The following is a 27,859-nucleotide window of genomic DNA, read 5'->3' as shown; positions in this document are numbered from 1 at the left end:
AAAACCATACACGGTACATTAATAGATTATTTATAAGCAGCGAACTCGAGTACAGCATACGAGAAAAAAGTTTTAAAGTTTATACAGGGTCTATGAAAATAATTTTCATTGAGCATAATGAAACACACAGAAACACAGCAATGCGTGTGAACAAAATTACAATGCGATAATAGATAACCATGTACCAATCTGACCATCATGGTGCAAAGTAATCGCACAATTACATACACGAGCACGAGCAATAACGGTAAACGTTATACGTGGAACATCTTGTGTTTTGTCCACGTCCATTTACTAGAAGTATGACTGATATATTCGCTAATATCTACGCTGGTGTGACCATTTTCTGGCCTGAAATATTGTTAGTAACATTTATTATCGTCTTTGTGTCGAGTTGAGAATGATATAAAACCACGACCCTTGTTCACAAAGAATTTCTTGCGCTAGAACTATCCATATGCGGAGGCGCGACCCGATCGTGATGGACAAATTAGCGAAGGCGGTTGGCCCGTGGGCAAGCAGCTCTGGTAGGGTTGGTACAAGACAGTTGGCTCGCAGTTCAAGGACAATTCAAAGACAGCTCAAGGATGCCGATGGCCAAAATTCCAAGAAGGGGGAGAAAAACCGTATTGGTACGCATACACTGAAAATTGGTGAAATCTCCTTATTTGCAATTTCTTGCAACCAAGCATTTGCTGAGTTGGAGTTGTGTTGAAGCTCTACAGATGGCCTTACAAAATTGACTTTCCCCTTTGTAATGATGTGTGGAGGAGGAAAAAACTTTATTCTTGTCCTGTACAAGGTGTTGCCACCCGCCTGGCTAGTCCCATGTTGGGACCGGGAGGTCAAGCCTCCTAGCCCTATCACGGGCGTACTGGACAGCCAGGACTTGAGGGATATGATCTGGAGATCTTATCAATCCTAAAAACCGATTCCGGGAAATGCCAGGGCCGAGCGACCCACACTCCCAGAGCATATGTTCAAGCGTGCATATCTCCTTTTTGCATGCTTTGCATATAATATTCATGTCTGCAATGTCATACCATTCCTTTATTTGTGCAGGTGAATAATAAGACTCTGTTTGTAATTGCCTAAGTGTAACTGCTTGTGCTCTGTTTAGTCTATAGTGAGGGGGTGGAAACTCCCTCCTTCCCATGTAGTAATGTTTTGTAATTTTGATGTGTCGATCACCTTCTGGCACAATGGTTAATATAGTGCCCGGCTTCAGCCAAAGATACTCGTTGTGTTAAAGCCAAATGACTGAAACTTATTTTCCGCTAGGCATTAGCTAGAGCCTATATAGGCTTTCAAACGGAGATATGATGGCTGCGATGTGGACCAACTAGCAAATCAACAGAATAGTAGCACGGCATGGCCGCTTTGTCTTGATTTGTCAATTTCCGCGATGATAATGGCGATTTAAATAGGGCTGTACGTTGAGTCTGTAGGCACGCCACATCACAATCCTTTAGTGACACTCTCAAATAAAAATATGTACGATTTTTTCCCGATAAACTATGCACATGGCATAGCTTCTATGCAGTGTTTATAGCTTCTATGGAGTGTTTATTACCCTGGATGTCAAGTCGTCATGAACTCCAAGTTTTGAGGAATTCAAGGACCACATTTATTTTGAGTGAGCGTTAAGGGCCCTAAAGGTTTTCAAGGATTTCAATGAGGTGTACGAACCCTGATTGCTCTCACGAACGCAAAGTTTTGCGAATTCAGCCCCACATTTTTAGCAAATTTCGATTGCACCCTCAAGTAAGCTGAGAGTCACTAGTCACACCTGTGGATGCAAACTCACCGGCCTTCCTAGCCGATGGATTTAGAAAACTGAACGATAACTAGGTTGGTTTTCTTATTTTGCTATAGGTACACTGCCAAATCTTTCTCATGACGGCCTCTGCTGTTGATTGCGGCCAGTAAACATCGTCGTTATTGTCCAATCTTCTGGTTTTAATAATTAGAAGCAGGCGCCGAATGTTCAAGTAGCAAGCTGGACGAGTCGGTCTGTCGGTCATGTCGCGTTTGCCGAAACAAGGGAAGTAGCCCTCGTTAACGCCTAAAAGTGCGGCAGCCTTATTGGAATAACTTATGCATTGAAGCCTCACGCGGGCCTCATTTCTCAGTCTGAAGAACTCTACAATATACCTGCTTAAGGTGCCTTGAAGGCATTTCTTTCTTGCCTGAGCAGTGACATTTTGCTACCAGAAGACGTGGGAGATGGTTCCGTTACTCCGAATAAAATTATTAGATTATTCCACTTAATCAGAGTGATTCCCCGAATTCGCGACTTTTGCGTCGTACGACCGTAATCGTCTCCTCCGCAATCACCCCACCGTCCTCCAACGAGAACCGTTTCACTCGCCTTTAAAGTTCGCCAATCTTCATCTTTATTCTTCTTCCGTTAATCAAAGTCTCAAGATCATAACGCCCCCTATGCTCCTCATTCGTTGACCTAAGCTCGTTTACTGTTTCAAGCCCACGCTCTCCAGCATCCCCGTTCCTTTCGCGTTTCTTCTTTTTTTTTTCTTTTTTTTTTTGTTGCTTCTGCTTGCACTCGGAAGTAATCACAGGTTTCCTTAAACCCCCGTTCTTATTTTTAATACTTTTTTTTTTGAAATTACGTAAAAGATAGAAGTCAACGCCCTCATACCATTGCAGCTGCAGCAGCAGCTTGAGATGAGACGGTTTCCTTTCGCGCTTGGGATGCAGTAATATTGCTGAAGGCGCACTGCGGTGGCATCACCGAAAAAAAAATTACAAGAAAAAAAAAAGAAAACGCGGGGAGGCGGGATGGCAGAATCTTTTTTGTCCGCGAACAACGACCATGCTCGACAAGAGACAAGGGGATTACATTTTGTTCCGGACCATATGGGCCCCTCCTGCACTACTAGCGAAAGCTGCTGTTCTGTTATTTAATCCCTCCACACGCTCCATCCCCCTCGAATTTTTTCGACAAGAACTGGCTCCGCGCAGCTCTTCCGTATAAGCGCGCTTTCAGATTACCATTCGACCAAACATGATGCCCTTTTTCGAAGGATCTAAAGAGCTTATAAGTTGTTTTCTGTGTTACATTTTTTTTTTTTGTCATTACAGATGTGTTTTGGACTGACTTTGTATCGAAGTGTTGAGCATCAGACGTCTTACCACCTCCCCCCATTTTTTTTCTTTTGTAATGATCCTCAAGAAATGGTCAAAAATGGGCCGACATTATAACAGAATGTGAAACGTATACATAAGAAAGTTGCCCTCCTACTCGGCGTTCTTCCACGGACCTCCTCTTTTTATGTGGGCGCCTCGTGAGGCCATGCACTTTTTTTTTTCCTTTTAAGATTCAAAAGCATATCCATCCCGCTCCTTCCCTCTCTCCCTTACCCAATTAGGCCGAAATGTGGTCCCTAAAAAAATTGTTAGCTCTCTCTTTCTCTCTTTTCCACTCTCTCTTCCTCTAGTAATCTCATTTCTTCGTTTTGCTCTTTTTTGCGCACCATGCAGTCACTTGTTCGACTGCCGTAACAATATAACTTTGTTTTTCGACTGGCTATACTCCCTTCCATACATAGTAGGCAATGCTGTGGAAGCTACGCAAGAAGTTCGGTCAAGAAAAGTTATCACTCCGCGCGTTCCGTTCATGCTTCGATGCAATGCCAACAGCGTTCGCTCGCGCGAGCATGCACGTGAGGTTTCTCGCGACGGGTGGCAAATAAAAAAAATGCGGAAAGAACAACAAAAATTAAAATGATCTAAAACAACGCATTAGCAGCCGTATACCACAGTGTGTTTGTTTGTAAGGATGAAAACTTGTTTCATTCAATGCTCAGCCTATATAAAAAAAAGACAATTGCAATCAAAAAACATCGAACTATATGCCGATGCGAACGAAGCCGCTGCAAGAAGTCTATCTAGCCTCCACAGTGTTGACCGCTATGTATGGAACGGAGTACAGGGCTGGTATTCTGTAAGGGTTCACTTAGTTGACTGTCCATTTTGGCCGCTGCTGATTGGATGCAGCTGTACGAGCGAGGAGGAGACGAGCGGCCTTAGCCAATCAGTAGCAGCAAGAAATGGACAGTCCACTAGGTGGACTCTTACAGAATACCCCCCAGGTGCCTCGAAGAACATGAGGACGTGTTCTCGGACGATCACTTTCGGCGATACTATCACCTTCGCATGACGTAGTGCTCAATCAGCCAATAAACGCGTGCCTGATGACCGAGACGATAGTATCGCCGATAGTGATCGTCCCAGAATGCGTCCCACGGTCTTGCACTGCTGAGCACAAGGTCGCGAGTTCGACTACCGCCCGCATTGCGATTGGCGTTATGACAAGAACTGTCGTGTATCGTTCTTCGTTTACACGTTAAGTAGCGCCAGTCGGTTGAATTAATCCGAAACCTCCCCCTATGCGGTACCACATAGCAGCAGTGTCGCTTTCAGACGTTAAAACCCCATCAGCCATTTTTTTGTTTTTTATTTAAATGAATACTGACGAAAAAACATTACATCATTTTGAACTAATAAGTATCCTTTCAAAACCGTATAAATTCATTAACAAAATACTGATTGCTATACCACGCGAAATTAATGGTATATAGACTTTAAAGTGCATTCTTTATATGAGGTTTTACCTGCCAAGACCACGATCTGATTATGAGGCACGCCGTAGTGGGGGACTCTGGAATAATTTGGACCATCTGGGGTTCTTTAACGTGAACCTAAATCTAGGTAGACGGGTGTTTTCTCATTTCGCCGTCAACGAAATGCGATTCGATCCCGCGACCTCGTGCTCAGCAGCCCCACCCCATAGCCACCCAAGAAACCACGGCAGTTTTACTTCAAAGCAACAAAAGGAAAAGAAAAAAGACTGACGTCATTATTTTCCAAGCGTCTTCACAGATTTGGGCGATTTTGGCGCAGGAAAAGCTTTTAAGACTTGCAAAGTCGAAAACCGCGGCAGAGTAGCCGGAAAGCTGTCCCCACCACAATTTCTCTTTCATTCTGGCGTCCCTTAAACACCGACATCCCGTTGAAAGAAATTCCTTCCTTGAACCTTGAATGTTAACTTCACTAAACGTAACGATGCGAACAGGCGAGAAACAAATCATGAGACACTGCTCTACTGTTTCATCAGAACGAACATCTACAAACGGCTATTGCATATCATCGACCGTCAAGAACTTCTGCGGAAAAATAAAATATTTTCTCTACTATAACTCGCACGAGCGCGGAAAACACTGCTGAAATTTTGCTGTTGCAAACACAGAACAGGCAGGCTCGTCGCAACACGCTTTTAGTAGCACACGAAATCACAGAACCAAAAAAATAAGACTAAAACAGAGATGAGGACGCAAGAAACAGCAACAACGACAAAATAAACTTAGAAGAGAGAGTCTATGCGTGTACACAAAAACCTTTGGGGGGACTTTATTGATTCCAGTTGGAGCGGCTGGCGGAAACAAAGTCATTCGCTTTCACGTCCTATGCAAGGCAGCAGCTCTATGTCGGCAATCAATGCCGAAAAAAGGAACAACGCTTGCCGTTCATTTTTATTATATGCTGCTGACAGTGAACGGCCCCGACACCGGGAAGGGCAGCTTTGAACCCGCGGCTAATGTGTCGGTGAGTACATTACTCGTGCTCATGACATGAAAATGCTCCACAAAAAAACATTGAGAGAGGGAGGCAGTGTAACAGACAAAAAAATTATTTAGCTCCGGTATCATGTATACCCATCCTAGGCTCACAAGCTGAGCGTGAGAAATTCAGACAGATGCGTTTTGCGGTTCAGTATGTACGCCCTATGCAGCGGCGGTCTCTGGTCGTACGCGGGATATACTGGTGGAGAATGAACAAGGATGCGGAAACGAATGAACAAAGGCACACTGTCAGTGGCCGACAACGAGCGTGGCGCATGAAACGAACAAACAAACAAACAAACAAAAGCGAAAGTCACGTGGTGGCGACGCAAGCGGAACTGCGTGCGGCGCACGCCAAATTACGTCCGAGAAGAATGAGGTGGTGCCCGCAGGCACCGACTGCGCGTCGCGTCGAAGCGATACGGTGCGGTCGTTTTGCTTTCGCGGGCGCCTATATTTAGGCGCTCGCGGCATAGAACCGAGCAAAATAGAAACTCGCGCATTGTTTGAGAGACAAACGAGCGGATGGGATCTACACAACGAGTCCAACTTGATCGTTCCTTTTAGTGTCTTCTCTTCGTTTCACTGTTCGTCGATGTTGCACCGCCAAAGACTGATGTGCCTCCCCCTTCCGCTGCCAAGTTGGCTCGGAAATGGTTTGCGCCCGCTTCTCAAAGAGACACGCACACAGAGAGAGAGAGAGAGAGAGAGAGAGAGAGAGAGAACTTGCAGAGTTGAAAAGGAAGGCAACTCGGGCATCTCGTCTAGTATAGCCCCCCCCCCACCCTCTTTTTCACACACACACAACCCTTTTTCCTTTTCTTTTCCTTTTTTTCTACGACTAAGCGTCTTATTTTGTTAATGGTCCCCAGTCTCAGCGTCGTGCTTCGTCTCATAAACGTCAGTTAACTGACTCCGTTTCTCATGAACTGCCAGTACTCGCTTCACCGCACGGAAGAACGAAGAAGGTCATCAAATCCTTAAATATCACTCGCGTACCGCCTCCTGGTGTAACGATCGCTAAGCTTATGCAAGCCCTTGCATGTCTTAGTAAACGCCCAGCAGTTATAGTCGGTGTTTACGCTAACCCGCCTTGCTTCTCTTGGGCCCTCGTTCGCTCTTGTGCGTCATTTTCATCATGGCACATGTTATGGCAATAAGGCTCACTTATTGGAGGCTGCGGAAAAAAAAACTGTAGTGGGCCGGTCTCGAGAGCCATTAATGCCACTTTCCAGGCCCTCATCTTCATCCACCTAACGTTGCGTCCTCCGCTCTCTTCTCGTCAATGTGCCTAACGACGCTGACGGTAACGTTGATGGCTGCCGCGTAACGTTGCGGACGACTTTACTCCACCCCTGAAAACACCAGCCATACGTATCGTGTACCATTCTGGCAAAATTGAATGAAAACCACAAATTCTGGATCATTAGCATTTAGACTGTGCGTGCGTGCGTGCGTGCGTGCGTGCGTGCGTGCGTGCGTGCGTGCGTGCGTGCGTGCGTGCGTGCGTGCGTGCGTGCGTGCGTGCGTGCGTGCGTGCGTGTGTGTGTGTGTGTGTGTGTGTGTGTGTGTGTGTGTGTGTGTGTGTGTGTGTGTGTGTGTGTGTGTGTGTGTGTGTGTGTGTGTGTGTGTGTGTGTGTGTGTGTGTGTGTGTGTGTGTGTGTGTGTGTGTGTGTGTGTGTGTGTGTGTGTGTGTGTGTGTGTGTGTGTGTGTGTGTGTGTGTGTGTGTGTGTGTGTGTGTGTGTGTGTGTGTGTGTGTGTGTGTGTGTGTGTGTGTGTGTGTGTGTGTGTGTGTGTGTGTGTGTGTGTGTGTGTGTGTGTGTGTGTGTGTGTGTGTGTGTGTGTGTGTGTGTGTGTGTGTGTGTGTGTGTGTGTGTGTGTGTGTGTGTGTGTGTGTGTGTGTGTGTGTGTGTGTGTGTGTGTGTGTGTGTGTGTGTGTGTGTGTGTGTGTGTGTGTGTGTGTGTGTGTGTGTGTGTGTGTGTGTGTGTGTGTGTGTGTGTGTGTGTGTGTGTGTGTGTGTGTGTGTGTGTGTGTGTGTGTGTGTGTGTGTGTGTGTGTGTGTGTGTGTGTGTGTGTGTGTGTGTGTGTGTGTGTGTGTGTGTGTGTGTGTGTGTGTGTGTGTGTGTGTGTGTGTGTGTGTGTGTGTGTGTGTGTGTGTGTGTGTGTGTGTGTGTGTGTGTGTGTGTGTGTGTGTGTGTGTGTGTGTGTGTGTGTGTGTGTGTGTGTGTGTGTGTGTGTGTGTGTGTGTGTGTGTGTGTGTGTGTGTGTGTGTGTGTGTGTGTGTGTGTGTGTGTGTGTGTGTGTGTGTGTGTGTGTGTGTGTGTGTGTGTGTGTGTGTGTGTGTGTGTGTGTGTGTGTGTGTGTGTGTGTGTGTGTGTGTGTGTGTGTGTGTGTGTGTGTGTGTGTGTGTGTGTGTGTGTGTGTGTGTGTGTGTGTGTGTGTGTGTGTGTGTGTGTGTGTGTGTGTGTGTGTGTGTGTGTGTGTGTGTGTGTGTGTGTGTGTGTGTGTGTGTGTGTGTGTGTGTGTGTGTGTGTGTGTGTGTGTGTGTGTGTGTGTGTGTGTGTGTGTGTGTGTGTGTGTGTGTGTGTGTGTGTGTGTGGCGCTTTCAACACAGTGCGATCGAAGCAATATGGCAGTCTCCTGGCAAGATGTGTTTGTTACTTTGTTACAACCTTCAATGCTGCTCAAGAAAAAGATCTTGTAAGAGATTATAAAGCAGGCACCTTATGATTTCAAACAGAAGAATGCATCATCATCATCATCATCATCATCATCGTCGTCGTCGTCGTCGTCGTCCTCGTCGTCGCCATCATAAGCTTGGCTACGCCCACTGCAGGGCAAAGGCCTCTCCCATACTTCTCCAACTACCCCGGTCATGTGCTAATTGTGGCCATGTTGTCCCTACAAACTCCTTAATCTCCGCCCACCTAACTTTCTGCCGCCCCCTTCTATGCTTCCGTCCTCTTGGAATCCAGTCCTTAACCCTTAATGACCATCGTTATCTTCCCTTCTCCTTACATGCCCTGCCCATGCCCATTTCTTTTTCTTGATTTCTGCTATGATGTCATTAACTCGCGTTTGTCCCCTCACCCAATCTGCTTTCTTCTTATCCCCTTAACGTTACACCCATCATTCTTCCTCCCATAGCTCGTTGCGTCGTCCTCAATATAAGTAGAACCCCTTTCGTAAGCCTCCAGATTTCTGACCCGTAGGTGAGTACTGGTAAGACACAGCTGTTATACACTTTTCTCTTGAGGGATAACGGCAACCTGCTGTTCATGATCTGAGAATGCCTGCCAAACGCACCCCAGCCCATTCTTATTATTCTGATTATTTCAGTCTCATGGTCCGGACCCGCGGTCACTACCTGCCCTAAGTAGATGCATTCCCTTACCACTTCCAGTGCCTCGCTACCTATCGTAAACTGCTCTTCTCTTCCGAGATTGTTAAACATTACTTTAGTTTTCTGCAGGTTAATTTTTAGACCCACCCTTCTGCTTTGCCTCTCCAGGTCAGTGAGCATGCATTGCAATTGGTCGCCTGAGTTACTAAGCAAGGCAATATCATCAACGAATCGCAAGTTACTAAGGTATTCTCCATTAACTTTTATCCCCAATTCTTCCCAATCCAGGTCTCTCAATACCCCCCGTAAACACGCTGTGAATAGCATTGGAGAGATCGTATCTCCCTGTCTGACGCCTTTCTTTTTTTTTTTTTTTTTTATTGAAGTGAATGTTAGGAGAGGTTGGCGCCTTTATGTGGTGGCACCGGCTACTCCTTGTCACTTGGCTGAGGAAACAAATTTGCGCAAAAAGGGAGAATAGCGACACTAAATATAACACTCAGTAGAACACCGGATCAATAAAAAATATACAGTCCAACAGTACATGAGTCGCAAAGTTCTGTGCATGAGTTCAGTCCACGTACGCATATATGAAGTCCGATGTTTTGAACAGCCAAAACACACAACAACACTTGTAATACACTCCAAGTACAGGACAAAATTATACGTATTGCGTAAAAGTTGCGATCACCACATAAACCAACTACGCACCACGAACAACGTTTATGTAACTCATTTAGCGTATTCGGATCATCCAATACTTAATATTTCCCCAAAATGTTGGTCTCCTCTAAAAACTTTTTCAGAGCAAGAAGCGCTCTTTTTTGAAGGCCCGCAGTTGGCCATGGGCCAAGTATCTTTTTTAGAGTGAATGGCCTTCTGTCTAATATAAACAAATTAGCTTGCAGTACCGTTCTTTGTGTATCGTATTTCGAGCACTCGAGAAGAAGATGATGCACATCTTCGTCTGGATGGCCACAAGAACACTGCGGACTAGAGACACGTTTTATTCTGTACAAGAAGTGTCTCGTAAATGCAGTACCAAGACGCAGCCGGTGTACCAAAGTTTCAAATTTTCTGTTGTCTCTTAGAGTTTTCGGCATTGATAAGTTTATACATGGGTCTATTGAGTATAACTCCGAGTTCTTAGTTTGCTGGTCAAACCAGGTAGTTTTGCTGAGACGACAAGAAATCTGTCTCAGGATCAGACGGACTTCACTACGCAATAGTGAAGATTGGTTGTCTCTGCGTTATTGTGCGCTCGATTCGCAGCTGCGTCCGCTGCAGTATTACCAGGAATATTGCAGTGCCTAGGAATCCACTGAAATGCAATTACGTGGTTCATTGCGCTTGCTTTTGTAAGTTCTTTGAGCGTCTCATACAATATCGAAGTGTTCAAAGAATTTTTCTTATTGCTCTGTAGTAATGTGAGAGCGGCTTGCGAATCGCTAAAGATAACCCATTTTTGCGAATGTTTTTCTAAAGTTATGAAACGCAAAGCACACAGGATTGCAAATAGTTCTGCCATGGTGGAAGATGTCTCCCGGAATAATTTAAATGTTTGCTCTAGCGCTAAATGTGGAATGACGAATGCGGAAGTCGAGGAATTTTTATGACACGAACCATCTGTATAGACGTGGATGTACTGGGGATATAATGAGTAAATTTATCGGGATTTTGTTGCTCTCTTTATGGAGGACTACGGTGGCTGTAGAGCCGCTATAAATATCTTTCAGTATTTTTACATACAACTCACCTACACCCTGATTCCGTAATGCCTCCATGACTGCTGAGGTTTCGACTGAATCAAATGCTTTCTCGTAATCAATGAAAGCTATTATAAGGGTTGGTTATATTCCGCACATTTCTATATCACCTGACTGATAGTGTGAATATGGTCTATTGTTGAGTAGCCTTTACGAATTATTTCCCTCCAAATATTATTCCCAGTGAAGCACAGCAGTGGCCCTAATTACGAATGTTCTAATGGCCTTTCTAGAGAAGTAACATAGGACTGTTATTGAAAGTCGTTTTCAACAAAGTTATCGGACCAAGACCGCATCAAATCGAGTGTTTCAAATCAAAAAGAGTCAAATGCCAACTTTACATCCTAATATTAGCTAAATGCGCTGCGTATTTTTTCCTTACTTGTCGCTGTAAAGTCGAATTTATTTATTTATTTATTTATTTATTTATTTGGCAGGGCATGAAGCGCTTGAGTAAAGTGCACTAGATAAGCAGCGTTTGGAGTACATGTCACAGGCCCGAAAAAACGCAGCTTTCGCGGTTGTAAGCGACGTGCTGTCGTGTGGCGTTGCTGCGTAGCGCATCTGTGCCTGACAGAGTAGCAAATACTCCTTTTCCTTCAGCGTGTCATAGGGATGGAGATGGTTGAAGGAGCCTATAGCGATATTTTTCATTTCCTTGAATACGATGACGCAGCAACACGGCGTCGTTGTCGGAGACGTGAGAGGGGGACGCCGTAAGCGTCCATCGCTTAGATCAGAAGTCGTAGTGACACGAGGAAAACGTCAGAAACCGCCGAGAGAGAGAGAGAGAGAGAGAGAGAGAGATAAAAGGTGAGAAGACAACAAAACGCAGTACGCCTATCTTGTGCTCTGTTCTTACCATATGTACTAACTTTTGGATTCCACGTGACAAGGGCAGCTCATGTGTGCGCCTGGCATTGCCGATGTGACGCTCTCACAGCGCCTGCCGATGAATTTTCGTTTCGTACGCCGAGTTTTCCTAACCATTCAACAGGGTGCGTTTTGAGCTGGTTTTCTTTCTCTCCTTTGGTTTGCATGACGGCGTTGACGAAAGCAGCTGGCCGACATCGACCTGACCGACCCGAGCCTAAATCAGGCGGCCAGCAAGATCCAGGCCACGTTCCGGGGCCACCGGGTTCGCAAGAGCCCGTTGCACGAACCCAAGAAACACGAGGGCCAGCAGCAGGAAGGCGAATTCAAGGACCAGGTGGACGACGCCGACAAGGAACTGCCCGACGTGAGCGCCAACGTCCGGCCCCTCTTGCTCGCTCTCCCTCGGTCACGTGGTTATGCGGACGAAGCTCCGAAATGATTTCTGCAGAGCGAAAACTGGCAAACAACTAAAGCTAATTTGGCGTACTTCTCCACGATTCAAGCTGTATAACAGCGCTACTTTGAACGAGGACAGACGAGGAACATGTAAGTGTTGCGGAATGAAAACAAGGTGCAAAGGAATAAGCAAGAAGAGCACCAAATATCAATGAAAACGCGACTTGCTGTCTCCTATACGGCATGCCCAAGCTACTTCATAAAGGACACTTTTGTTTTTGCTGCGCTAGGTCGACAGATCGTTTGCTTAGAGTGGTGTGCGTTCCAGAGGCAAAATCACATTGTTGCATTACGAATCATGCAGAACGAACTAGCATAATCTTTGACGTTACTAAATATTCCTCCACTTATCTTATCTACAACAGCACACTGCAGCCCCGAAGCGCGATCGCCAGAGTGGGGAAAGCACGATTCAATGCAAATCGGTGATTCACAATTTATGAAAGAATTCAGTAAGTGATAAATATAGGATATGACCAGATAAAACGTTTCAGTGTTCTATGCAATGCGGACAAAATAACTGTAATTGCGCGAGAACATCTCAGTGCCATGGTGTGAAAGATATATATTCAAGTCACGATAGTGTCTCCCAAGGTTTTGCTCAGAGCGAAAACCGGTAAACTTCCCCAATTATATCAGGCCATTAGACACACGTGCATGTATACTAGTATATGTACGTGCCCTTACATACACCGTGCAGATATGTTGTTGGATAGTCGTAGAATTTATTTCATTTGATGTACGTGTGTGCGTGTGTTGTGTGAGCACCGCGCTCGCATGTCACCGGTGTTCGTCCTCGAGTCCGGAGAAGGTCCGGAGCTGGTGTCGAACGATGGGTGCTGCTTGAATAATGCAAGTAGCTTTATAGGGTGTTCCAACTAACGCTAGTCAAGCTGTTCAACGAAAAAGAAATATTAACGGAAATACATGGTGCAAGATACGATATTGATACCTACGGCGTTTGCTAGTTAGAAGTATGACGACCGAACATCGTATAGGTTTCGATATGTTATTTTGCACCATGCTTATTTTAATCCTTGTTTTTTTATTGAACAGCTTGGATAACGTCAGCTGGGAGACACGGTATACCACGAAGATAGGTCTTTTTTTTTTTTAGTTCGAAAATAAGTAACTTTCAAGCAGTTATGTACAGGTCGTACCAGACATTGGGTGCGTATATAAGTGGTTGAGTGAAATCAAGCAAGCCCATGTGAAGCATTCTCCGTAGACGTGCCTTCCTTTGTGACAGTCACATGCTTGATAAGCCGGCAGAGCACGTTATTGAATGTCGAACTGCACACAAAGCCCGGCATTAAGCGTAGCTAAAACGGCCGAATAAAGTGCATACGTGTACAAATGAGTAAAAGGAAAATTAACCGCACTAGCAAAGCGCCAGTTTAAAAAAAAAAGACATTTCTTCGGAATTGTCGAGGCCGAGCTTAACAATTTTCGCGTCGCCAGGTACTAACGGCGTGCTTCCTACCACCACACCACGCGTAATTGCACGTATTTACCTCTTCCTGCAGGAGCTTAAGGACATGGACCTGAACGACCCTGATCTGGCGAAGGCAGCTGTCAAGATACAGGCCACGTTTCGCGGCTACAAGACGCGCGCTAAGCCAGAATGACCAACATCAGGTGAACGCACAGCCTTGTCGACACCCGCCAACTGCGATTTGATTGCTTAATTTCTCAAACAGATCAACAGAGCGCAGTTGCAAGTATAGTTGGTACGTTTCCGCATAGGGAACTATGACGCGCTGCCTTTGAGATGCTAACCACGCCAGCCTTGCATGCGCACATTGCTCCCCCAGAGTCGTATTGCGGTAACGCGTATGCATAGGCATCCTTGCACCACTTGTATTGAACTTGAACTTGAACTGGGGTTTACAAAAGTACGACGCAACAACAGCGATGGCTTGTTCAACTTCAGGAGACATGCCGCACTGAATGTACAGCTTTATCTTCCGCGGTTCCAGTTCGCGCCACAAATGTACTTAAAAGAGGCAAAAAGAGGCGCAACTCATTGAGCGTAAAATAACAACTCTAAGCTCACGGCAGAAGTTGTGCGATGCCGACTGCATGTTGACAGGGACGACGACATGTGCGAGCTTTCTACCCTTACCGACTCAGAGGTTGTTATGCGCATGCGTCGTAATCCACACGCTTTGATCGATCTAACAGATGCGCGTAAGATGCGCGTAAAGTATACGTGCACCCCTAAACCATGCATGCTAATGATTCTGGGATGATATGATTGTTTCGGGGGCGTAAGGAACGCGTGAAGATACACTATCACCAGCAGATTACCCGCCATATGTATGTGACCATCGTAACCACAACCGAGTTTTCCGAAAGCCCCTCTAAGAGATCTCCAATTACCCCTTCGTCTTCCCGCACTATTGGCTACGCAAGCCTGTGTAAATTTCCTAATCTCAACACACCAGCTGAGTAATTATCCACCATACCATTTTTATCCACCATACCAGTTTCAACCATATCAGTTACAGCCGTTGTCCATGTAATCCCTATTGCCATCTTCATGTCCCTACCATCTCCTGTTCCATCGCTTTTTGCGTGGTCCTTAGTGTCTTCTCAAATTCCTTCATTGTCCTGCAAGTTTTAGACCCATAGATTAGCAATGGTATACGATGCACTTACTGTATAGATTTCTAGGATAACGGTAAGCTGCCGTTCAGGACCGCCGTTTCGATCGGTACTCGATAGGCAGTGAAAGAGGACTTTGACAGCTTAAATACTCATTCGTTTGGTGGTTTTTCTGCTCTTCGACCGAATTCGTTTCAATGCTTAATGATCTGGTAAAATACCTACGACACAAAGCCGCGTCGACCATGAAGAGAGACACGACCGTCATATATGGGAAACAAAACTAGCAACAAGCGAGGAGGCAACGCTTTCCGTTTGTGGCTGCGTGTTACGACTTCTTATGCAAATTACCAGTGGCTTCCACTACAGTGTCACACATTGAGAAATACACGACTTGGTCGCTTCACAACACATCCGTAACGTTACTGCAGCAACTAAACCGTGCTATAAGAGCCGAAGCTACTTCCAGCACAGGTAATTAATGATGGTCGGCTGCAACATTTAGAGCTCGCTTAATATAGCAATAGAGCTTGATAAAGCAGTATTTCAGCCCTTTATATAGCGGTGCCGGAGCACCTTTTGAAGCCGCCGACAGTTAGAGAGTCTCCGCCCAACACCACCTTACCTATTTTCACACCGGTCTCATTCGTATGTCGTCTGTTCTGCTTCTCAACGAATTTCGATGTTCCACACGGCTACCTTGTACTTCCACAGATCGGGATCTCTTGGTACGAAAACAGGACGTGCTGGTTACGCGGGAACGTCGGATCTGCTCATGGCGGGAGGCGGTGGGAGTAACAGTGAAAGGGCAAGGGAAGCGAGAAACGGTGGGGAGGGGAGGGGGGTGCAGTTCTTCGGCGATGCTCATCAAGCTTTTTTGCAAGATCGCGGCCACCAAATCACATAGCCCAATCCTTCTTATCAGCACTGCCGGCAGCATGTACGCATTCTCTCCCGGAACGCCGAGAAGATGCACAGCAGCGGCCTACTCTGTGTCGGATCGATTGTTCGGGCTCGAGAGTCTTTTTCATTACGTGCCTTTGTTGCCATGCGCTCCCCGCACTATATAGGCGACGTGAGCTCAGTACAAAATGTTTCATCGAATTCAAGGGAAAGAAAAAAAGCGCGGAGGGGAAATCTGGAGAGTAAGAGAGATTGCGGCTGTCTTCTTCGATTGAATTTTCATCTGCTTTCTGGAGCGTCCATCATCAAAAGGTGAACGACGTATGTAAGAGAGGAACTCTTGTTCACTTCCTTTTGTTTGTTTCTTTCCTTCACCAAATTAAGAGCCTCGAAGCTCTTCACCGCACAATTCCGGTTCTGTTTTGATCGATAAGTCGCCTAGGCACAATGATAGCCAGATCGCGCCATGGTCGCAATCATTCGATTGCGAAACTCCGCCGCGTCTCACACACCAACCTTACGCAAGTTAGGTAGCGTTGAGTCGCCATTATGAAATCTCGAAAACTCAAAACTCCGGCTAATTCAAACAAAACTCGCAATTTCGTTTGGTCCGCTATGCACTCAACGCATTCGGAAACCACGTAACTCAAGCAAGGCATTTCAATAATTCGAGCTTTCGGCAGAGTATAACGCAAAGCATAATCGAAAAAAAAAAAAAAAGAAGCGCGGCCAAAGCTGAATGGAAAAGCCCTTATTCATAGGAAAACGAACATATGAACATATTAGCACGTTTGATATTCAAATATTAATCCTTTAAGCAGGGGGCGGAAACTCCCGATACCTCCCTTGGGACACTCGGTCCCATGCCGATCCAGCGCAGGGCCGCTTCCACCACTGGCAGTTGTCGGGTATCCAACTGGAAATAATTCACAAACTAAACAATACTTCCATGACGTCGCTGATGAGGTCGGAAGGTAGAAGGAGAGGGCACGCTACCGGGAAGAGGAGGCTTGCCGCGAAGCTCTTTCCCACTTCGCATGCAAACGGGCTGAGCTCATGCCCTCTTGCAGGTCCGCTGGCCGCGCGGCGATGTTTGCTTTTTTTCTGCCGCGTTTACATTAGAAGCTTCTGTTCATTTTTCAAGGCACCGGGACAGCGCTCGTATACACCAGTGCCAAGCAATCATAACGAAAAATAATTATATATAGCAAACCATCGTTAACTACCAATATTCTCAGGCAATATATTACATTTCGTCATTTCGTGAAAGTAGTCGCTTTGAAATTCCTAACTTGTGGTTAAGTTTAGGACCGCCCTTGAACTATTCCACATATATAGTGGAGGTAGTGTAAAGAAAATGACTTTCTGGCACCATCAATCGTTAATTTTGTTAGCGTGTTGTGAAGTGGATCAACTAAAAAAATGTAACAAACACGCACTCAAGCCCTTCAGTACAAGTATTTCACCGACAGCATGCAGATGGGCTGCCGTCATGACGAATGGGTTGAGCGACACTGGTCCTATGCCAGTCCACTGAGGCTTGCACAGAATTGGTTTACTCATGCGATATGAATACCTGCTCAGAAAATAGATACTTGTGCTTACCAGCTGTCATTATGCAACCTGAAAAACTTCGCAGAACTGGAATTCCCGGTGTTAGAACAGCGCAGAGCCGCTAGAATAGCAGCTTGGGGCTTGTTGGTTTTCCATCCTGGTGTCAACAGCGCAAAACGTAGACGGGACGCGACACGAGAACAAGACACCACCACAGAGCCGCGCAACACATGTGATGATCCGCTTTAGCCATCTTCGTCTAATGCTTGGTTGACCTGGTTCCCTGCGTCTTCCGTTCGTTGCACGCTTGATCGAGCTTCTCTGTCTTATCTTTCCCATCTTCGTACTTGTGACCACAACCGAAGCGGATGACCAAGCGCGATCCGACTTTTGATATAGCTGAGCGAGTGGCAAGGGTGAGCGGAGGTAAGCTCGACGGACGCACGAAGACAACCGCTTATCGCACATCGCCCGATTTAGAATTCACAAAAATAGAAATTAAAAAAATAGGATATCCGGCAACCGCTTAGAGCGAGCATGTTCCTTGAAACCGAAACTATAGCATTCGCCTTCCGAGGGTTGCTTTAAGCGCCACGACGTGCCGGTTCGTTTTTCAGCATGTATGTACACCATAAAACGAAACTGTAGGAAGGATATAGGAAGCGAAGATAGGAATGTGAGGACCATAACAAGGGTGCACCTGCACTGGGTGCACGGTAAAGAACCGCAGGTGGTTAAAATAATTCGGAGGCCCCCACAACGGCGTGCCTCAGAAACAGATTGTGGTTTTGGTACGCAAAAACCCAAGAATACATAATTTAACGAAAAATAAACCGTTCTGTTCGTTTTATTATATTAGATAAAGAAAGAAACGACGCTGAAAGGGTTAAGAAAATTAGGAGCTTGATGATGATGATGGATAGTGTTTAGTGGCGCAAGGGGGCAAAGAACGCCGAGAAAAAAAATGACTTCCCACGCACTCCTTACTCCAACAGCGAAGCTGAAACATGCGGCCCCGGTGTTTATCACTGGGTTAATCCCGACGGTTCATTAAACGACGGCTTGGTAGTCTGTCGGATCTTCGGTATACGCAGTTGCTGCTTGCGCTCGGCTGAACGAGCCTGTGCTTGTGCCCGGGCTGCAGCATCGGCACGGCGAAGACGAGCTCGTTCCCAGTTGTGCTCGCGGCGTTGCTGATCGAAAGCCGCCTGCTCCTCAGGTGTACGTACGACGCGTGGCCTGCCCATTTCGGAGCCGGAGAGAAACTGCTGTGCGCGCGCTCGGCTGCGACGGAGAGCAACGACGTCGCTACAGGCGCAGCTAATCCAACACCACCTAGATAGCACAAGGCCTTTTCACTTCAATCCATGACGTCATGTTACCTGGCCCAACTGCCATAGAATCTAATGGGGGATGCTCATGAGTAGGCAACAGTCATTTTGACGTCACCGCTTTCATCACGCCAGCCTTGTCAATATACATTTTGGACCAGGTAGCGTGACGTCATGGATTGGAGTAAACAGGCCTTGTGCTATCTAGGTGGTATTGGCTAATCGCGCACCTCCTTCTTCTTTCTTTTTACGCATGCACATGGGGTTGCTCCGGAGGAATTTTCGGCGTACAGGCGACCAGTAGACGGACGGACGGACGAATCGGCTAGTCACGTACGGTATCGCTGTAAAAAATGAGAAGCTTCAAGTCGCTCACTCACGCCTTGTGACATTCTGGATACGTCAGACTACGTTGGTGCCACAAATTGAGAGGGAGTGCGTGTGTGCGTCCGGGCGCGCGCGCGTTTGTACACCTGTAAAGTTCGAGATATGGCACAATAAGAAATATATAGTACACGAGGTCTTGCCTGTAGATGATTGTCAAGCGAACCTTAACACCTGATAATGTCACAGCCGCAAGAACACTTGGAGAGGTCCCGGCGACTCAGCGGCTGCAACGTTCTGCAGCTAACCAGAGAGTCGCCGGTTTGAGTCCCGGCCACCTTTCAGATGCAGCGAGAATGATGCAAAAAAACGCTCGTCCATTTAGATTTATGTACACGCCAAAGACGCACGAGTGGTCAAAATTAACCCGGAGCCGCCTTCTACAAGGCATCTCTGATAGCCCGTTGTGTCGCTTCGGAATACGTTACATAAGAGAATTTTATATGATTTAAAGAGCGATTGAAGGGGCACTAGAGAAAAATGCGCAAAGCAATAGCATCATGCTCCCAAAGTGGTATAATTATATGGGCGATGAGATCCGCGGGCCTTTTAGAGAGCTTCTTCACGGAAGGAGCCTGCCCGTATTAAAAAAAAAAGACAACATACAGGATGTCTTTACAGAGATATAGAGCAATTTCCGCAATTACGTGCGTAATTGGCGATGTTACGTTAATTAACTTTTTGTTTGTCAACTATAGGTGGCAAATGGATACGTTGAAGCCCGTCCTCGATACTACCTATCCCAACGATTAAATTTTGAATAGCGGATTTCATGTGGGAACTACGCGAACAATTTGATCCCCTTGGCAGACTCCTTGAAACCGAAACTGGCGGGAAAAAGAGCGTCTGTGCCCATTTGCTGTAGCCACCTATAGTTGATAAATAAAAAGTTAATTACCGTAATTGCGGAAATTCCCCTGTATCTCCGTAAGCTCGAATGCTAAACATAACGTTACCGTGATTTATATCTTTCTAATTTTAAAAATTTGGTGCAGCTAAAAAAAGCCGTATATATATATATATATATATATATATATAAAGCACATTGCGGAATTCAATACCAAAGACGTAGGTGCACTTTCATCGAGAGCGCAGGTCCAGGGAAGTTGCACGCCAGAAAACAAAGGAGACATGTGGTGCAACAATACCTTGAGGTTCCCACATAATTGTCTTCGGCGGGGTCACAGATATCAAAAACGCTCGGCCGAGGCTAGTTAACCGTTGAGATTTACACTCAAATATATACGAAGTTACAACATGGCCACAATTAGCACATGGCCGGGGTAGTTGGAGAAGTATGGGAGAGGCCTTTGCCCTGCAGTGGGCGTAGCTAGGCTGATGATGATGATGTTGATGACATACGAAGATATTCCTTAAAAAATTATTTTGGTATGTCCTTGGCTTTTACGGCACATAAAAGTTGTGCATATTTTGAGACGTCTGACTTCACGGTTTCTGGCGCAACATACAGGGGAAGAGTAAACATCGCTCGAGCGAGAGATGAAAAAAGAAGAACAAGGATGAGCGTAGAACATAGCACATGTGCGTTTCCTCATTTTATTGCGATTGCAATGATATGGTCACTCCGACGACTTTCCGCCATCGCCGTCGCCGTGATGTACCTATAAAGTCTAAGTGCGATAAGATCGCGATTGCGCACCGCATGCTGTAGCTACGAGGGAAAGCTTGCGACGATGAACCCAGAAGGATGGTGGCTTGAAGCGGCGGCTCACGCGCGCAAGGAGGAGGGAGAGGTTGGGGGAAGGGGCAGGTTAGCGCGCAGCGCATCTTCACTTCGGGCGGATGAATGCGGCCGCACGCGCCCTATCTTAAAGGTAATCTGAGGTCGGTTGAAAGGCTAGGCTACCCGAGATAGCTGATGGCTTCGTGTGCGCTATATTCTCGCGCTCCTAGTCACCTAATTCTCATGGAAGCGAGAGGCAGCACGAAGGGGAATTCTCTCGCCGCTGCTACCGCTTCATCACGCCAGCGTTCTGACAGCGAGTGTTCGCGGTCATCGAGTGAGATGTGTTCGCCTGCGAGACAACATATTTAGCAAACGAATGTTTACGCCAATCTATGCAGATGATAAACCTACTGACCTTAGTTCGTATCGCTTTCTAAAGATTTGCTAGTGCAAGCAATGCTTCGCCTTTCGGGCGAAACTGATGCATATTTTTTTTTTTCTTATACAGAAATGTTTAACCGGAACTATAGCCCTCACTCTCACAGGAGCAGGTATACGACTTTCATTTTCGCCGATAGCAGGCAATATTTTGCATCCGCGAATATATTTAGAGTACTGAAACAAAGTTTTCAAGTGGAGATAGCGCGTGAGATCTATATATGTGGACACACACACATCGCCTGCAAAACATCAACGGCGAATATAGCTTCGAACATATTTAAAATCAATTTTAACGTACGTGCGCGCAGCCAGCCGCAAAACGCAGCACCTCGCGACATCGACATCAAGGAGGGATTTTAAACAACCAAAAAAAAAAAACGCCGCGTCACGAATTTTCGTTGGCTGCCATGCTGTTTGCATGTGCTTTTCTTTTCAGTTTGTTGTTTGTAGTGGGACGCTCTCCGTGTCGCTGCAACTGCACAATTAAACGGCAGTTTCTGTCGCGTTAAATGCCGTGCAGGCCACGACGTTCGACGCCGATTTGTCGTGTCACCATTGAACGTGGCCGACGCGAGGGTCTTGAGGTTCACCTCGCTGTCGCCGGTCGCAATATCCGAGTCGCTGCTTTCTAGAGGGCCGAATCGAAAGTGGTTGGCCACGTCTAATACGACGGCGACTACCGCCTGCAGGCAATCGGCCTTCACGATGAAAACGACGAAGATGGTGGCGAGGACATCGCAGAGCGCATGCAGGCGTAGCAGACGAACTACCAGCACAAAGCTCGGACGCCAGCGTGCGCGTTGGCGTGCGCGTCAGAGCATACGTCAGAGGTTTTTGCGATCACGTGCCCAGCTTCCAGGGCCCATCTTGTTGCTTCTCGAAACCGAAACAGCAAAAGCGCCCGTATCCCAGGCATTCGGAGCACGAGCTCAGCGATTGCAGAGCCATAATTCCTTTTAGTAATTGTAGGAAACTCTACCCAACCGGCGAGATTAGTTATGGAATTTAAAAAAAAATTCTTCCCTCAAACAAAATTTACTTGAATTAATATTTCTAGATCAGAAAGTTAAGAGGTTGGTGCACATAATCAGCCATCTGGCGTATCTTTATCTGGAAGTCTGGATGCTTAATCTAGGTCTGATTGTCGTGAAAGTCATTTTGTCAACTCTGAAAGCAATATTTTGGAAAACTAGCTTTTTTTAATAATTTCACATTATATTTACCATGAATAATACCAACAGGCAAATGCAGGAAAAAACTTAATGCGGCTCAAACATTAACAACGTTTATGCAAAAAAATCTTAAAGTGATCTTTTTTTTAACCGAGTCCCTTAGAAACGGAAAATTCTTACATGCATACACTTATAACATCGCATGAAAGATCAAGGCAAGTAGAATATTCTAAAATAATATTTATCGTTGTATGTAGTTTCCCAAGTTATGAAGAAAAAAGAACATTCCATCCAAGGAACTTTTCCTTCTTCACAGACACTTGGAAAAATGCTTTCATGACAAAACAGAGAAAAATACGTTTGTGAAAACTCACTCACACAATTGCCAACTATAGCCCAATTTTTTTTCCAGAAGAATCGGCAATGGTCGCTTTTGGGATCCGGGACATTTCATGTGCAATGACCCAAGTGCAAAAGTGACGTAATCAGCAAACGCCCGCACGAAGGCGACGGGGCGAGTCACAATGCCCACAATATTTTCATACAATAAAATTACTTTTTGTATGAAACAGGTTTTGTTCACTGAATACTGGATGATTCGAGCCGGAGATAAAACTAAAATATCTGCCCTATGAGTGTTTTAATTAATTCGGCTATAGTTTCCATTGAATGGAACTGTAGAAAAGCATGACTCAACACTGGGCTTTTTTTCGAACGTAAAAACAATTGATGTGGTTACAATCATTGACGGACAGAATCACTGAAGTGTGACCACACCACTCTTCTCCTTCTTTTTCCCACGGTAGCGTTTGTTCATGGGGTGCACTGCATCTATTCATTTGTTGCTGAAACAGCTACAGATAAACCAGTCTTGTTTTCTCATCGAGCAATTGCATGTTATGAATGGGCCGGCCACTAATGCTGTCGGCACCATATGTTACGAAAAAGCATTCGCAGCACACAGATGAATACTAATGTTCTTTTCTATTTGCTTTCACCCCCTTAGGCTGAAGACCATCGTGAAGCCTTCGAGGAAGCCTGCCTATACATGAATTATTTGTGACATAGCATGCAACTCTACAATGTTCGACTTCATCTAACTCCAATGCACGCAACAAAGGCAGCGTGGAGAAGCTGGCCCCCAAAAGAAGAAAAATTTCTGCAACCCTGCATGGTCTGCGTATCATACTGCACTTCCCACTTCCTTCATGACACGCTTCGTATTCCAAATTTCGCCGGTGGTTCGGTGACCCTGGTGCATTCTGAATATTAGTTACACTAAAGAAGAAATTCCAGCCTGGCGCCAGCTCGCATGTAAACACTTAGCAAAACAAACTTCACGATATATTCATTGCACAGGTGGAATTCCCATGCCACATTTCTCTACAGTCGGTTTTTTGTATGAGCACGCATTAAATTAAACAACCTCTCGTAGGCGCATATGCATCTGCAACATTCTAAGGCTCAAGACCACAATCTAACCTGCGTTTTGGATGCGGGTTTCACACCTGTGCAAGGTAGATGATTTTAAAACTATTTTATGCCATGTCTTTGCCATCTTTACAAATGCAGCTCGTCTCAGCACTCCTCTCTGGCTCTGCTGAGTGACAGACACTGCGTCATAACAAAGCCATCATAATCAGGTACTTCTAGGATCTTCTGGAAAGCAGCAAAGTAGAGAAGTGTTTCAAACTCTTCATCCAGGAAATTTGTAGAAGCATCAGTCGATGGCATCCAAGATCTTCAGCGTGCTGGAGTGGATAAATGCTTTGCAAACAATGCCTAATATAATACAAGGAACAAGCAATCCTTAATACAAGTATGCAAGGTGCTCAACACACAGTTCTTGAAGGGTATGTCCCCCTGCTCCCCCCCCCCCCCAAGCAACCCAATATATCCCAGAGGAAGTGAGGAAATGACGTCCTAGATCTGCAGCTCAACGAAGATATGTTTCCCAGCAACTCCTCAAAAGCATAGTGCATGATTTCCGGGATTTTCGGCGTGTGTGTCGGCTGAGATCTCGGATGCCATGGCTAGCACAGTGGCGTCAGTTGAGGGACAGTGCTGCTTCCATTCTACGAGGATTGAGGAGGAGCATAAAGTCGAGGTGCATTTGTCAATATGGGTGTCTTTATCCACCGTTCGAACTGACAGCTCTCAAAAGGCATGTGCTGCTCTGACAGTGTCTGATGTGAAGGCTACGACAGCATACGGATTCACACAATGTCATGGATGTGAAAAACTGTGGCATGAGCTCCTCGTAAATGAACCATATCATACTTGGCTTTCTAGATGCTAAATGTGTCCACCTTTGCTACAACTTGCTTAGGGACACCTCATCTTCAACCGAAGTCTATTTACTACAAGGATGGAACAGTTTGTTACAACACAGTCCACCAATGCGTTGCACGCTTGTTGTTCACGTAGACAAAACAAAATAAAGTGCCCAAAGCGGCTTGAAGTAAAATGAGGGAATGAGCTAATTTCAGACAAGCATGAAATATGAAAGTCGCAACACTCAGAGCACAGCGAAGAAATACAGTATTACGCCTCTTCTGGCTCAGTACATTCTTTATTCTCAAGCAGCATCTGTCAGCTATTTTTTTGCAGTTGGCCTTGTAATTGCTTTTGCTGAATTTGGGCAGCATGTGCCAACAGTTTATGGCATGACCTAAATGCAAGGGTACTTTGCTTGGTAGTGAAACATATTAATGCAGGCATTCTACGAGGACATTCGCGAGGCTGAGCTATCTGCAAATAATCAACACTAAGGTCACATGCAGGACAACTCCTGGATCGTAACCAAAAGAGGGCTAAGGGCTTGGAGCACGTCCAGAAATCATTTTCTGCACTAACTGTTCTGGCTTCAGGGACATTCGAGTAAGGCTTTCATATTATGATCTAAATCCTATAGCTGTCAACATTGTCCCTAATCTACGCTTTAAATCCTTAAAGGCGCCCTGAAACACTTTTTGAACATAGTAAGAAAACATTGCTGATCTGTCATAAAGGCTGCTACGAACATGTGAGCCAAATGTTATTGCACTGCATGCAGCAGGAAATTTACAGTCTCGTGCCAAAAACGCCGAAAAATCACTTGCTCTCACTTCCACATTGTTGTCATGTGCTGTCATTGAAAGCAGCTCGTAGACCAATGCTATTGGTTGATTTCCTGATCGGATTGCAAGAACATTCTCAGAAACACATAATTGCTAGTGTTGAGTTGAATGAAACGTATGTCTGCAATATGAAAAACACAGAAAAATTATTCCATCCTTGCCCTGCCAGCTGCACCTGCTGCGTAGCTTAGTCTACCGTGGTAGCCTAGGGGTGCCGAGATGAGCCCCTCCACCGTATTTCGCCGCAGGGTGCCTGAATGCTTTCCTCCTGGCCCCTGCTCCATTAAGGAGTAGGGGAGTGGGAGAACCCTCTTGGCTTCTCCCCTGTAGAGCTTCCATTGCGTAAGCGGAGACGAAAAGAGAGAGAAAGCCATGTACTGGTGCAATAACTTCACTAATACTCGAAGGATTCGAAAAACTTTTGTGGCATGAGGTTCATGACGCGACATACTTTAATACTGAGGTCATTCTATGATTAGTTAAAGAAGTGTTTCAGGGCTTATTTAAATCCATATAGGACGACCTTCTAACACCCCTATATGCATCAAGCCTAAAAAAAAAAAAAATTCTGCCCACAGCCCCCAGCATGCCTTTAACTGTGGCCTCCAAAGACAGATGACCCCAACTTATATGCTGCATGTTTCCTGCACATGTTAAGGCCACTCAATTCAAATGCAGCTTCTGGTTACTCAACACGCACATTGGCATACGTGCATATAATTTGGCTCCTGTCGATAAAAGCAAATTAAACATACAATAAATTAACAAGTTTATGAAGCAATTATTCAAACTGTGACTCAATATTTAAACATAACTTTCACAGACCGCATAAACAGCTAAAGGCAAATCAATTACAAAAAGCTGATTTCCAGCTTCAGCAGAACTTCCATTACTCTTATCAGCACGAATCCAATTTACTCTGCATTTCACTGTTGAAACAGGCTATGTATATGCATAATAGTTTGTGTAACAGTATCACAGTTTTGTCTTGGCTCATTTTATGTTCAATTTCATATAGTCCCAAACCACAAAAACATAACAAAAGCACAAAAGTTGACATGAATTGGCTATAAAATATCTCAAGGCAAATACAGACTATTTTTCCTGCAATGTCAACATTTCCCTCTTGGACAAATAAGATGCATCACAACAGATTGCAAATCAATGACAACGTCAGCACATACAATGCAAGTACTTAATCATAACAACCTAAGAACCTGTACTTTACTCTTCAACCTTACTCACTTTGCCTTTTGGAAAGCAGCTGGCGACTTGGCTTTAGTGTTCCTTGTAAAGCTTGCATGCACTTGTTGAAACATGCTTGAAAACATTGCTGTGATGTTAGCAAGTGAAGTCAAAGGGGAGTGCACTAGCTAAATGGGTGGGCGGGCGGATGTTGTTGACTGAATGGTTGGGTTGTAGCCTTCGTAGGAATGCAGGCCCCACTCTGCCTTTGCACTAGTGTGTTTTTTTTTTTTTTCTTCTTGGACGCCTAACATTCACATTCCCATCCATTGGCTCAGTGTTCGGAAAGAACCTCAACACCTGAGGTGACATGTTACAGGGAGTACGAACATTTGAATGTGTGTGTGGCAACAATGATGATATATGTGCTAAGTATGATAAAAAGAAGAATGTCTTCATTCTTTAATAAAAGTATTATTATCAACATTCACAGCAGTCAAATTTCTTTGCAACACATCCACGAACAAAGGTGCTTGTACTTTTTATTGAAGGCCTGAGAATGCATCTACAATGGCATTGAGAAGACACCAAGCATCTTTTACAAGCAACATCCGCAGCAAGGGAGTGAAAAACGGAAAAGAAAAAGGACCGGTGTAGAGGTAGGACATTCACCACCACCTCTGCTGTGTTACAGCTATGGACCCGATGAAGCCCAAAGAAATTTCAAATAAAAGCTTGTAGCAGAAGCTTCTCAACAGAATAAACTGCCTGCCTGTCATTGTGAAGGTCATTGAAGATTTATTCCCCTTCCACATTACAGATCGGGACAGAGCACATTGACCACTGCACTCTTTGCAGCACCCATGTGTCAGCTTCTCCGTCAAAAAATATTTCCGAGGTCATCCTAGTTCGGCTCAAAAAAACAAGCATTGATAGTGATTGCAAAGTGTTAGACAACTCCACGAAATAAGGTTCCTAGTTTTATCGGCCACATAAACTGCAGCCCAAGTTCACTTCGTAATTAACAAGGATGCCATCCTGTGTGAACAGGCAAACATGAATAAATCTCACTTGATAAGCCCGAACATTCGCTGTAAGAATTCTGGCAAAATGAAGAATGCCAGCCTCAAGGACCATATGCTTCGGCCTGCCTCTTGCTTCATCGTGTGTTTGACACTTGAGATTCTGTGACCTCCAACATTAAGCACTTGGAAAGACCGTTCATGTGAAGTGAACAGCCATTTTGGCACACCCTGCCTTTGCATACACTATAGATGACCTCCCAGATACGGCGCATGGCTCGCATATGCACTCAGCCACATGAACAACTGTGCGCAATCATGGCCAATGTAGGAGAGGTGTGCTCACCTGCTGCCCCCAGCCCATTTGAT

General features: G+C 45.5%; 1 protein-coding gene across 2 annotated transcripts in view; it reads left to right on the top strand.

Annotated features, from left to right (window-relative positions):
* The window catches only part of igl (IQ calmodulin-binding domain containing protein igloo), a 242,356-nt gene extending 215,398 nt beyond the window's left edge, over nucleotides 1–26,958 (top strand). For both annotated transcript variants that reach the window (XM_075692777.1, XM_075692778.1), the window contains 3 exons: nucleotides 11,814–11,993; nucleotides 13,612–13,723; nucleotides 23,171–26,958. In XM_075692777.1, the coding sequence (XP_075548892.1) occupies nucleotides 11,814–11,993; nucleotides 13,612–13,713 (282 nt within the window). In that variant the 3' untranslated portion in view covers nucleotides 13,714–13,723; nucleotides 23,171–26,958. The remainder of the gene's footprint in view (nucleotides 1–11,813; nucleotides 11,994–13,611; nucleotides 13,724–23,170) is intronic.
* The last annotated feature ends 901 nt before the right edge of the window (nucleotides 26,959–27,859 follow it).

Source organism: Dermacentor variabilis, chromosome 5 (genome assembly GCF_050947875.1).
Source record: "Dermacentor variabilis isolate Ectoservices chromosome 5, ASM5094787v1, whole genome shotgun sequence".
Taxonomy (NCBI): domain Eukaryota; kingdom Metazoa; phylum Arthropoda; class Arachnida; order Ixodida; family Ixodidae; genus Dermacentor; species Dermacentor variabilis.
This window is presented reverse-complemented; position numbering and strand designations above follow the sequence as displayed.